At 31.1% G+C, this 14,537-nt stretch overlaps 1 protein-coding gene across 1 annotated transcript in view; it reads right to left on the reverse strand.

Moving 5' to 3' along the window:
* LOC143072337 (sodium/potassium/calcium exchanger 5-like) overlaps positions 1 to 14,537 on the reverse strand; it is a 42,604-nt gene that overhangs the window by 12,493 nt on the left and 15,574 nt on the right. Inside the window, exons 3-6 of the mRNA XM_076247232.1 lie at positions 14,184 to 14,284; positions 9,067 to 9,153; positions 5,964 to 6,064; positions 4,239 to 4,474 (exon numbers count right to left, since the gene is read on the reverse strand). Of these exons, the coding sequence (XP_076103347.1) occupies positions 4,239 to 4,474; positions 5,964 to 6,064; positions 9,067 to 9,153; positions 14,184 to 14,284 (525 nt within the window). The remainder of the gene's footprint in view (positions 1 to 4,238; positions 4,475 to 5,963; positions 6,065 to 9,066; positions 9,154 to 14,183; positions 14,285 to 14,537) is intronic.

A 14,537-nucleotide genomic window follows, 5' to 3' on the forward strand; every position in this document is an offset into this window, starting at 1 on the left:
TTTGAAAAAAATTTCAATATCAATTTTAGTTCAATGTCAATGAGACGTTTTAACTGGTCTCCCATGAACACTGCTTCCCTATATTTATCACTTTTGGTCAAATATTGCCATGAATTTTACTTTATTGAAATAGATCATAAAGGCAATACTTTGGCTTTAAAAAAAATTAATGTTTTTTTGTTGTTTTTATTTGGATGTACTAGCTCTGTTAAAGCCTTGACTGTAACATACAATCTAAAATGTTCTGAAACCAAAAGGTGCCAAATATTAATTGAACCTCTAGAGTCTAGACTCAAAAACTTTTTCTGGATCATGTCTTCAAAAATAAACCAACATAAACTGTTATCACAGAGATATGTCTCGCTTTTTTGTAATTTCGATAATGCAAATGTTGAAATAGAAAATAGCAACGCTTTCACATGTAAGTTTAACAAATATTCAGAGTCAATGAACTATGACTGAAGGTACATGGCTAAACAATCTCCATGGAAATGATATGTGCCAATTCTAATACAACTGCTTACCAAATACCATTGACTTATCATAAGTAGTTTAATTATCATAAGTAGTTCTCTTTAAACAAACCTAAACACAAACTTAGTGAATACATGTAAACTAAGCAAAATTTCAGTCAATAAACCATAACTGAGGGGGAGGGTAAAAAAATATCCATGGTAATGAGATGTGCTACTGTTAATTAATACAACTTCATACCAAGTATCATTGACCTATAGCCCGTAACAGAGAAGTGATCGAATTGATGTTTTTTTACCGTCAAAATTAGCTACGTTATCGACAAACTTAATTGAGTAGTGACCGAACTATTGGTACTTTAACGTTAAAAAGATTGACAATGCTGACAAAATTTCATGTGTCGATAATCAAGTTTAATACCGATAATATTGAAAATAATTCTAATAATATGACTACGCGTGCAGTAAAAAGTGTACTCTTACGTCGGATACCGGGCAGTTTCTTTGTTATATCTGTACTTTATCAAATACATGTACATGTTAATATTAATTTTACTTAATATTAAATAGGTAAAAATAATTGCTGAAAGCCTGTTCAGGGTTTCTTTCTTGTGTATGATTATATAATTTTTCACATGCCTGAACTCATTGACGATAATGTAAGGTGCTCTATTAGAAAAAATGGATTTCTAGTTCGGGTTTGAAAAAGAAATTTCTCCTTTTCTTGAGCCTGTTTTGTACATTTAGTTTAACAGATATGATCCAATGGAAATTTTCACATGTAACCTTCGGTAAATAGGAAAATGAAAAGATATGGGGTAATTTACAGAGAGACCACACTCCATCCATGAGAAAAACGGAGGGAATTTAAAAATCTAGAGGTCTCCGCAAGGCTTACAACAAGGGTGGAATCTCACTCCTTCTGAAAAGCTCTAAATCGCCCCAACGTGTACATACGTTCAAGAGATTCTGGTTTCTCTTTTTGTGTGTCATAAACATTCAATTCGGATTTGAATTTGATTTTCCGAAACATTTCAGTACATTAAATCTTAGGACGGTCAAAACATTTTAAGGACGCAACAGATCGAAGTACAATTTTAAGTAGTACATAGATGTGCAATAATTCAGCTTCCAGTACATGTTCATGAAGTTCTAAATTTTGAATGTTGATTTCTTTAAAAAACACCATTTTTTTACAATAAAAAAATCTCAAAATGTCCGTTAACAATGAAAATGTTTGACCATGAAAAATCATATATCTAAGAAAAGAAGTCGTTTAATTGATTATAAGAAAGTTTCAGTATAATATCATGTAAAATTTCTTTAATTTGAGAGTTTTCCTTTAGTTACAAATGTAGCTCCATGTCTGATGGTGAAATAAAAATGAATGTCTCAGAAAGTGGTGTATTAGTTTCCATAAATGACAGATGAATCGGGCCAAGCTTAGTAACTTACAGTAAACAGACTACTGTAACATTGACGCACTCGTCGAACTGTTTAAAAGATTTGTGTTTATGACCAAAAATTTATATACAACTTCATTTATAAATTAATCTGAATTTCATAGCGCGTCGTCACAATAATAAAAGTTATTAAAAAAAATCTATAACCAGCAGATCTATACTTCTATAAAGAAGGTATTCTTGTACAAAAGGGTATTTATTATAAAATGGTCCTAACTATAGAATAGATAGTTTACCACAGAAATCTTAAACGGAACTTTCGACAATTTTAAACAGAAGAGATTTGAAAAATAAATTTAACTTTAAATAAACACTGAAATAATTTTAATACCTCGAAGGTGTAAAGAATAAACCAACTATCTCAATCTTTAAAAGTGTCTTCATTGCACTTACCGACGAGTTCATGTTTACAGTAGAAACAGTGGATGTGACTCCAATAAATTCATTATCATTGTAGTCATGAATATTTATCGCTTATATTAAATTGATAAAGATTTTATCGAGGTCGCACCAACTGTTTCTACAGCTAAGACCAGTTACATGTAACATGATCTCGTCGATTCGCACGACAAAGCCATTGTTTATGACAGAACACACATTCTAGATTATGTATTTTTGTTTCCGTCAGTTCGAAAGTATTTGATCATTTCAACTCCTTTGTATCAATATGTGTCATGAACAAAGACATATGTTCGATTGAATAATGATTTCCTCGTAACAAATGATAGAAATTTCGGAGATCCCGTATTTGATCCTTTACCGTTAAAATGAAAATGCCAATGACAGAGGTTGATTATAAAAAATGTTTTACTGTGTTAAAAAAACTTCGATTTAAACAATGAAAACTTACACGTTGGACATGAAATATTTTGTCGATGAAGAAAATTAAATTATGTCACTTCTGAAATAAGTTTGTCAATAACGTAACGTATTCTGACGGTAAAGAAACGCGAATTCGATCACTACTCTGTTACGGGCTGTACCACTAGTGATTCCCCATAAACTGACCTAATCACAAACTAATACATTAAAACTAAGCAAAAATTTTAAAGTTAATAGACCATGAATGAGGGGGCAGGGCCAAATAATCTCCATGGTAATGAGATGTGCTGATGCTTATACAACTGTAAACCAATTATAATTACTTTTCCACAAGTGGTTCCAGTGATATTGTTGTCTTTTTTCAAAACTACCTCTACCGTTTTTTATTGGGAAAAATGCATATTTTTTAATGAAATTGGCAAATATTATTCTAAACACATCTTCGATTTTTTGCTGACCTTTGCTGTCTTTTTTGCACTGTTTTTTCATGTATATTTTGGTTGTCAGACATTTTCAACCTGGAAGGTACTTTTCAGAGAGGAGAAAGAAACAAAAGCAATGACGGTACTTAATGCATTGAAAACCACATGTGTTACAAACACCATGATGATTCTGATCAGAAAACCGGATCTCAAAAGTGCTTTATAATATCAAAATAATTGCATGAATACGATATTTACAAACATTACTACCAATGCCATCACTGTTTAGGGAAAATGTAGATATTTTTGGGAGGAATTTTAAGCCATTTTTTTTAGTAATTGGGAATTTTCTCTAGGGGAAAAGGCCAAATTTCGGCTGTTATTTGAGGCAAACAATATCACTGGGTTCCCCATAAACTGACCTAATCACAAACTAATACATGAAAACTAAGCAAAAGTTTCAGTCAATAGCCCACAACTGAGGGGGCAGGGTCAAATAATCTCCATGGTAATGAGATGTGCCAATACTTATACAACTGCATATAAAATATCTTTGACTTACAACCATTAGTTCACCATAAACTAGACCTAATCACAAACTAATACATTGTTGACGACGCCATCGCCGCCGATGGAAACAGCATACCTATGTCTCGCGCTTTTTGACTCCGTCAAGCAAGACAATTAAAACTGTAGGTCCAATTTTTACCCTTCATGTATTGCCACTTCAGCAGGATTTCATACAAAAGCATGGACAGAAGTATGTCACCTTCCAGTTTTGGTAATTTTCATCCTCTTTTAATCTCATGAGACAGATTTTCAGGCTAATCATTTACATACTAGTCAAATGTAATAGTCATCAGGATGAGCCATAAAATATGATAAAGACATTCTGCCATTGTTTTTAATAATATCCCTTGTCTATACTACATGTATACAATATGTTCAAGCAAAAAATTGCAAGAGATCATTAAAAGAAATCTACTGATTTTTAAAATACCGGTATGCCTTCCTTAATAATTTTGGACATAAACATTTTAATTCATAACAAGATTTACCTGATTCTACATCATAGTGTCTATGTTTTGAGGAGGTAATGCTGCCATTCGATGTGACTGATTCTGATAATTTGTCATAGTGTACAATAGTATTGTTGTGTTTTATTCCTTGTTTATGATGAACAGAACTACACAAACATTTGCAGTGTTCTACCATCCAAACTTCTAATTTAGAGTTGAAAAACATCAGCACTATATAAAAAATGTAGAATATCACAAGTCCTAATGATTCATACCTGCAAAAAATACAAAAAAAAATGGTCTGATTACAATCATGAGTAAAACTTTCATCTGTCAACAGCTTATTTATAAAAACACTTATTTTTTAGATGCTGACTATATTTATACTTTTATTTAGAACAATATATGTTGTCAAGAGAAGTTGCTTTCTCTGATTTGGGTCCTCTTATTGAGGTTGGCCTTTAGAAGGTCATGTTTTAACAACTTCATTATAAACTTTTACAGCAATAGTATCTATTGCAGCTTATGTGCATTTTGAACCAAATTCATGATTAAAATTGACAATCAAACAGTATAATTCTACTATAGACATGTTCTTTTTTTCTTAAAGTCATTATGATTTCCGGGTAAGAAAGCTTTGCTTTAAAAAAAAAAAAACATTTGCATAGATTACAGGTTACTATCTTTTCATTTAAGATTTGTTTAAGACACCTCCAATAGAAGAAATATTTGAATTATCAGAAATATTAATCCCTAGTAACCCTTCAGAATAAATTATGAATACATGTACATATAGTGAGTATAGAAATTAAGAACTTTAGTGTCTACTATACTACTGCAATTCCTGAATGCAAGCCATCACCTTAGAAATAATAATAGACACCTCGCACAGAGAATAATAATAGAAACCTCCCACAGACAATAATAATAGACACCTCCCACAGACAGGTACAGTTAAGCAAACATCTATCTCTCTTTGGTGATAAACCTGCAAACAACACGATATTACGATTGTTTACATTAACATTTTACTGAATCATTTACTTCCACTCGAATAAAATTTCTGAACAGAGAAAATAAATTAAAATAAATCCTCAAACAAAACTTTCTTTGATAAAACCTTTATCATCTATTTCACAATGTTTCCACATCAACTCAATTTAATCACTGTAATGACTATTTCTATCATCAGCAAGAATCCTAGTAAATTGTCAAGTCAACTATATATATATAGTGGCATTCTGCATCAGGTTGTAAAAGATACCCAAGTGAATGGGCATATTTACTTTTATAGAAATAGTTAAAAAGAGAAAATAAATCTTTTAAACTATTCATTAAATACAAAACCTTTTACCTATCCATAATTACTATAGAGTGTGTGGTTTTGTTTCATCTTTATAGACCAAACTATTTCAAACAAATCCAATATACCTGAATACAAATTAAATCAGATATGCTTGGTCGAAACCTTGCATGTTTAGGTTCCAATAAAGGCATAATTGCAAATTCCAGGATATGATAATTTGTTTAAGAGCTATAACAATTATTTGTCTAGTTACTAACCAAAATACACAATTTAATTATTGACAAACTTTTAAGATTCCAGTTGGACTTTGAGATCAACAACATTATATTATATATGAACAACCATGATTTGAAATCAAAGGAGACTGGAAAGAATTCCAGTGAGGAAAAAATTGTCAAATATTACTAACTCATAAAATAGAATCTTTACTATCATTTCTTTAAGGATATTTTACTCACCAGTATACATTTTCATCATATATCACATAAGCTAAAGCTAACACACTCAATGTATAAAAGGCACAGTCTCTAAATAAAGGCCACCAATTCAAATGTACCACCTGCAAACATAAATAACAATTATTCTAATGCAATTTGTATGTAACAATTTTTTCATTGGCTAAGATTTGCCGTCAAATCCACAGTTGACCAGGCGTAACTAAAGAGGAACCCACCATTTTGAATTGATTGAATCAACAAATGTTCGATTACTACTATATAATCGAAAATAAAACAACACATACCTCGAATTCGCCGTTTTAAATGTAATTCTATCCAAATTTGAAGCTTGCATGTAACATGATAACCTCCAGTTTGTAAGTTTTCAACTGTATGACGTCATGTTTTGCCATGATTGGTGTGTGTTGTACTGATGGGTGTAATATTAACAATTTAAGAATTGATCTGTGTTGTATGACCTGTTTTAGCACTGCTGTGTGTGGTGTGAACAGTTTAAGCATTGATTTGTGTTGTATGAACTGTTTTAGCACTGGTGTCAGTGGTGTGTTGTATGAACTGATTAAGCACAGATGTGTGTTGTGTGATGTATGAACAGTTTTAAGCACTGATGTGTGTTGCATGTTGTTATTACTGCTTTCACAAAAAACATTTTAAAATATGATATTAGACAAAGAATATCAATGTTCATCAAGTGAGACCAACACATGATTTCTTGACCTGTTTATTTTTCATGTCAACTCTTTCCCTTTAAATTCAATAAGTGAATTAACAAAAGGAAAATAAAAAGAAAATAAGTACATTGTACAGGAAAATCACTTAACTTTAATGTCACAATATAATGTATGCATATACTGTAGTGTGAAAAACAAATCTTGAAAGCTTGTAATGAAATATATGTAAACTAACATATAAGGGTTAACAAACAATTTTTCTGATTCAATGAATAATAAACAACTTAAAATAATGTATAATATACACTACACTATTTTTTATCAAAAACTACATATTTAGAGATCAATCAAGGCTGCATGCACATGTTATAATGAGGGAATACATAGCGAAGTGTACGTCTTTTAATACATATACACAGATTCTATAAGGTTTTAAAGGCTTTGGATCAAGTTGTAGGAGGAGTTCATAACACAGAAAAGATACCCTCTTTTCCAAGCCTCTTTGAAAGAGTTGCAAATAGCAGATGGACATTCAAACTCATATGTTGAAAATAAACAGACAACACCATGGCTAAAAAAGAAAAAGACCAATAGACAAACAATAGTACATAAAACACAACATAAAAAAACTAAGGACTGAGCAAAAAATAAACTCAACCAAAAACTGGGGGTGATCTCAGGTTTTCTGGAAGGGTAAGCAGATTCTGACTCCACATGTGGCATTTACAATTACTAAAATTTGCACTTTGTGTCCAACCCTACCAAACATTGTTTAAAGAAAAAACTTTACCTGCTTAGTACTTTTTTTAAATTTATAGCAAAAAATATGAATATGTTAAACTATTATCATATTTAAAACAGATGTATTTTCCCTGCCTCATGACAAGAAAAATTATTTAAAATTAACAAGCCCCAAAAAATTGAAGAAACTGAAACTGCTTTACAGTAGCTACTTTAATTTCAATATGAAGCTTATTCTTTTAAACATATTGATGATATAAAATAAAAAGAAAACAATTCTGTGTTATATGAATAGAATAAAACTAAAAAAAATCAAGACATCAAAAGCATACTGTTTCAATAAATGACAATATTTCAACAATATGTCACTCTTAATGTTAATAATTTTGTTTAGATACTTTCACCTTTAATTTCACATTATTAAACACAAAAGGTATAAAGACAAACAATCTAGAAGATTTAAACCTCTTAATAAGATTTTTAAATTTATCAATATAATATTTCGTACATAAATGATAGTGCATCATAAGCGTCTAAAAGCTGGTTGGTATTAATATACATGATGATGTTTATTGACTATATATGTATGTTTAAAATTATATTATTGTATTTCATGTACATGAACCAAGAAAAGAGACTTTAAAAATGTGAATAAATTGCATTAAATTATAAATGTACATGTAATACTCATGTGTGCACCTTCTTAACAAGTAAATATTTTGACTCTATAAGAAACAAATATGTTTCAATTACACTAATCATTTCATACCAAATTAAAGGAGACAAAAACTGTTTAGACTTTTACTGGTATGAAATTTTAACATGTGATTTACTGCCACTGTCAAGAGAAACCTTAAATGATTAAACTGGATTCATTCATAATTTATTTTCCAGTTAAAGTTTCTCACTGTAATTATTGTGTTATAAATTGAAAGCAGCAGTGTCAATTGATGATGAGTAGTAATTTTAGTTCATTAAAATCATTTCTATTTTAAACAACTTTATTCCACAATTTTTTATTTACAGATTTTAACTGAAACAAGCAGTTGCGTAATTCTAATAGTGCATGCTGTAAGACATTTATCTCAGATTCATTTACACTGTGAATTCTGGTATGGATTTCTATTTTTAGCTTTATCTTCTTTTTTTTATTTTAAATATATTAGATAATACTTTTTTTTTGTGGACAAAAATGTTGATTCATTTATTTGAAGTTTCAGACTTTTACCTTATCAATGACTGCCAAAATCTTAACATTTTTTTGCATGAATACATGGAAGTTTTTTTTTTTCAAAATCTAGGATTTTCAAGATTTCAAGGTATCCACATAAAAAATCAAAATAAAAGTAATGAATATCACATGATCTACTATTTATAATATTGGAAATAAAAGAACCTCACATACTCACAAAGCACACATTTTTACTGGGCAACCAAATTATTACCAGATTCTTAAGTTCAAAGATTCATAACATTTACCAAAGTCAACTGATGAAATTTCTTGTTGGTATGCACATGCATCTTACATTGGGTTATCAAGGGTTCATCAGTATTGAATTTGCTCAACACAAATTAACTTAAAGGCTCCAAAAAACTAGGATGACTAGACCATGGGGTAGTTATTGATGTTCTAGAAATATAAAGTTTGCCTACTGAAATACATTTCTCACACCAACTTTTTAAATTCTTACCATTCCAGCAAATAATGCACAAATACTGATAACAAACATCACATTATAAACAGCTGAACCAACAACAGTCCCAAGTCCTATATCATCCTGAAATATACAATCAAAAATAAGGTTTTAGTAACATAATTATGTAAAAATTTGTGAGGGTTCCGCGGAACCCAGTGTCTTGCCTACTTTTGCTGTTAATCACACACTCAACAAAAATGATGAAAAAAATCATTGATACTATCTTTTTATTGTCAGAAGCTTCTGTCCATGTTTGGTATAAATCCAGGATACTTTAAGAATCTTAAAAATGTTTTAAAAACTTTAACTGCAGACTGTATGTACTGTTAACTGGAAGAAAAACTAAGTCCATTTCTAAGTAAATTACAGAAAATTGGAATACTATTTTTACAAAATTTACTTCTGGATACTATCTTATGATCATAAACAAGCTTCTGTACAGATTTGGTACAAATCCAGGATAGTTTAAGAAAGTTATTAAAATTTTAAAAGCCTCTGTCCAAGTTTGGTACAAATCCAGGATAGTTTAAGAAAGTTTTTAAAATTTTAAAAACTTTACCACAGAGTGAATGTAATGTTTTCCCGCTGAAAAACTAAGTCCATTTATAAGTAAAATACAGAAAAAATGGAATTTTATTTTCACAAAATTTACTACTGGAAATAAAATTTAAAAAAAAATTGACTACTATGATCTTATGATCATAAACAAGTTTCTGTCCAAGTTTGGTAGAAATCCAGTATGGTTTAAGAAAGTTATTAAAATTTCAAAAACTTGAACCACAGAGTGAATATTTGTGGACGCCGACACCGCCGAAGACGGAATGTAGGATCGCTTAGTCTCGCTTTTTCAACTAAAGTCGAAGGCTCGACAAAAATGGAATTTTATCTTTACAAAATTTACTTCTGGATACTATCTTATAAACATAAACAAGCTTCTGTCCAATTTTGGTAGAAATCCAGGATAGTAAAGGAAGTTATTAAAATTTCAAAAACTTTAACCAAAGAGTGAACAGAGACGACGCCGCCGCCGCCGCCGCCGCCGACAGAATGTAGGATCGCTATGACTCGCTTTTTCGACTAAAGTCGAAGGCTCGACAAAAATTAACTGTTTTTCACACCAAATTATCTTCTTTTTTTTAGCAATTTTTCTCTACAAAATCACTGTACATATCCAGCAAAAAGGGAACATGGTTGAAAAGTTTGCTATAATATGTATTCAACTTTTTCATTGATATTCATTTTATCTATAACTCTGCAATAATAAAAAGTCACCAGGCATTATCAATCGGTTTTAATGTCCAGTTTTTTATGAAATGCAACCATGATTCAGCAGTTATTTATTTATCAATTTAAGTTTCAGCAGTTATTAATTTATCAATCTAAGTTTCAGCAGTTATTAATTTATCTATTTATGACTGATTGTTGATTGGCTTTTAACACACTAATGTAGTTTTTTCATGGTGGTCAATTTTTAGTGATAAAGGAAGCCAGTGAGAACCACTGACCATCAGTAGAAAAACTGACCATCCTTATCAATTTTAGAGTCCATTGCACCTGCATGTGCACATGTGGGTTTCAAACTCACAACCTCAGTGTTGAAAGGTAAGTGATATAGTAGTTTGACCACTTAGACCACTGGGCCACAGAGGCCGCCAGTTATGTATGTACACACTTCAGAGCATTGGACTTTGTATAAGAGGCAGAGAAGTTCCCAAGGAACTGACATGCTTACTTACAACTCTTATTTTTATATTGATGGATATTTTCAGCACATCTATTTGTCTGAATTCTTGGTTTCTTATAAATAGGACATTGTGTTATAAATAGATTGCTCTAGGGACAGTAGTATTGACTTCAACACTGTTAATGTCGTTTGATTGCAGCTCAATCTATGTTTCTGTCAATACTTAGATGGACTGTTCAAACAATGTAATAAACAGATGGATCCATTTCAAATCAAGTGAGTCTGGCTAATTGTATATGGCTCTTTCAAACAGAATAGGATTAATTTGAATTTTGATAGACACAATTATTTGCAAGGGACCATAGGAAAAATTGTGACCGGTTTATTTTTTTTATAAATACTTGTCTTCCTGGCTATCATACCATATCTCCTCACTTTTATAGCATTTGAATATCTTGTTAGTGATTAAAAACAGCTTAAAATACATTAATTCAAAAGCTTTGTATGAAAATGTGAAAAAAAAAATCCTTCTGAATGAAAATTTATGTTTTTACTTATTTTTTTTAACATTCACTACTACACTTGTCACCATCATGTAATTATTTCTGCAAGTATTTTCAATCTTTGATCCTATGACAGGATGGCCAATTGATTTTTTGTAGCTTAGGATCTAATTAAAGAAGAAACATCCAGTTAATCCCTGTCAAAGTCAATCCAAATTAGTGAGAATTACAGCCTGACAACAGCTGACTTTGTCAAATAACTGCTGTAAAATCAAGATTATTTAGGGAACATGTTAATGATTTAACAGTCATAAATGTGCTGTTGCGTGGACAATTTTATGTTGAAAATATTCTTAAAATACTGATTTCAGGAAAAATCTGCAGTAAACATGATAGAGAGAGAGACAATTTTATTTTGACAATGATATTCTTAAAATACTAATTTCCCGAAAAATCTGCAGTAAACTTGATAGAGAGAGATCAAAAAGAGGGATGAAAGATATCAAAGGGACAGTCAAACTCATAAATCTAAAACAAACTGACAACGCCATGGCTAAAAATGAAAAAGACACACAAAAAACAGCACACATGACACAACATAGAAAAACTAAAGAATAAACAACACGAACCCCCCAAAAAACTAGGGGTGATCTCAGGTGCTCTGGAAGGGTAAGCAGATCCTGCTCCACATGTGGCACCCGTCGTGTTGCTTATGTGATAACAAATCCAGTAAATGGTCTAATGCAATAGGTCACATTCATGAAAGGGAATGGGATTGTAGTTACGACGTAAGGAACATATCCGATATCATTTGTGAAACGGTTATTCCATAACGGTCAACCAACTCGTGATGGCGTCCGTAAAATTTACGAAGGGATGATTTCTACTTCACCATTTGGAACTCTTGGTTAAATAGCTTCCTTGTAAGCAGCAACCCTCTATCAAGAAAATCATGATAGGAAATGCAAGCACGGGAATATTGTATCAATTGGGAGATATATACCCCATATGCAGGTGCTGCTGGAATGTTGCTACTTAGAAATGGAAAGTTCACAATTGAAAAGCTGAAATCATCTCTTTTGTCGTAAAGTTTTGTTTTCAACTGACCCTCATTGTCAATTGCTAGATGTAAGTCAAGATATGAGGCCGACTTAACTGTATCTGTGGTATCCTTTATCTCTAGCTCGATGGGATAGATGTGTTCCACATAGTCACCAAATTTTGAATTATTTAGTGAAATAACATCATCTATATAGCGGAAAGTAGAGTTAAACGATATTGCTAACTTCTTATCTTTCTTCCTAAGAAGTTCCAGCATGAAGTCAGCCTCATAATAATAAAGAAACAAGTCGGCAAGTAGAGGGGCACAGTTTGTTCCCATTGGAATGCCGACAGTCTGTTGAAAGGCATGTCCTCCGAACGTAACAAATATGTTGTCAATCAAGGAATCAAGCATCTTGATAATATCAGTGTCAGAGAATTTTTTGTTTGAATCAGAGTGGTCCTTTACAAAGTAGGATTTATCCCTCCCTAAGACAAGATACTTGTATCTACGTTGGCCAGTCTTTTTTATAAAGCAAAGCAATACCAACTCTTTCAATTTGTCTCTTAGTTTGGAATGTGGAATACTAGTGTAAAGAGTAGAAAAGTCAAATGTTTTAATACTGTTACAAAATGAAAGAGAGTTAGATTGTATGTACTCTAAAAGATCTTTGGAATTTTTAAGTATCCACATCTGATTCACGTCCCCTCTAGAATAGGCAGCAACTGACATATAATTAAAAAACTTAACTTCAACTGAGGTGTTTGTATGTAAACAAAATAATTGGTCGTTCTATGTTATCAAAATAAAGAGATATAAAAATCATTAGATCATTTACAAGTTTCAACCTTTTATCATAATTTCAGTAAAATTTTCCTAATAAAAATTAAGAGGGCAGCAGCTTTAATTTTATTTTGCACAGCAATACAGTACAATCTGTCTTCCCCTTTTATGTTATCTAATTGATAAAAAAAATGCCAGCTTTGAAGATTTATTCTTGACTTAAACTTCATGATGTCAATAGTTTTTTTTATAAAGTTTAAACTACAACAAACAAATTCTGTTTACGTTGTAAATAAGATGATTGCTCTTTTCTTTGCTGTCTATACAAGATAAAAAAATAAGTTATTACATGATATAGATTTTTTTGTAATATTAAAAGTTTCTCGATTACAATTTGATGACAGAGACAGATGTTGGCTGAGTCTTCAATTACGGTACATCACTTTTTTATCAAGTCAAATTTATTATCATAGCAGGAGAAAATCTATTACAGCCTTCCTTAAATGTAAAAATATTAAATTGAAAAATATATACTCTGGAAAAATCAGATGTATTTGTATTTGGACATAAATCTAAATCCTTATTATCAAATCTTCATTGATATTATATGGGGTTACAAAAATATCTATGAAATATCAAGAAAAATAATAAATTCAGAAAAAACTAAAATAATTTTCCTATTTGCAAAAACAATGCATCTGTCCAGCCAGATATTCAAAATTTCTGATTTCTTTACCAGGAAGATCTTACAAAACATGTTTAACCAGCCAAAAGTCAGGAACCCTTAGCATTTGCTAGTCTAGAGTGCTTTTTTTTAGTTTTTTTAAAATTGTGTATGTTCCCGAGTTTAAAGTGGTGTCTGTTTTACTGAACTAGTTAACATTGTTGTTTAAGGGCTGCTTTTGACTGCCTCTGGGTGAGGAATACTCTTGCTGCTTAGAAGACCCATTGGTGGCTTTGAACTGTTTTCTGCTCTTTGGTCAGGTTGTTGTCTCTTTGAAACATTCCCAGTTTCAATTCTCTTTTATTCATAAATTTATTACAGAAATTTTTGTATAAATATTCTCTTCCCCCTTAGTCCTCTAAAAATAGAACTCACTTTAGCAATGAAGACAGCTATAACAGCAGTAGCTAGTTCTGGTGCAGAGCTGCCTGCTGCCATTAGAGTGGCTCCTGCAACATCTGACTGTATATGGAGAACTACAAAATAAAAGAAATAATAAATAATTTGATCATAACATATATTTTATATAAAAAAAAGTTGGTGCTATGTCTGTTCTGTTAAAGCTGTAAACAACTTATTTTCGTGGTTAATTTATTTTGCATTTTGCCCTTTCTAGTCTACTTCGCGGCAATTTAATTTCGTGAATTTTAAGTTTATCTGATGTTTTTTAAAGACAAGAGATCCCAGTTTTACTTATTCAAGACAATTTATATATGGTTATTTTTCTAA

The sequence above is a fragment of the Mytilus galloprovincialis genome, chromosome 4 (genome assembly GCF_965363235.1).
Source record: "Mytilus galloprovincialis chromosome 4, xbMytGall1.hap1.1, whole genome shotgun sequence".
In the NCBI taxonomy this organism is placed as follows: domain Eukaryota; kingdom Metazoa; phylum Mollusca; class Bivalvia; order Mytilida; family Mytilidae; genus Mytilus; species Mytilus galloprovincialis.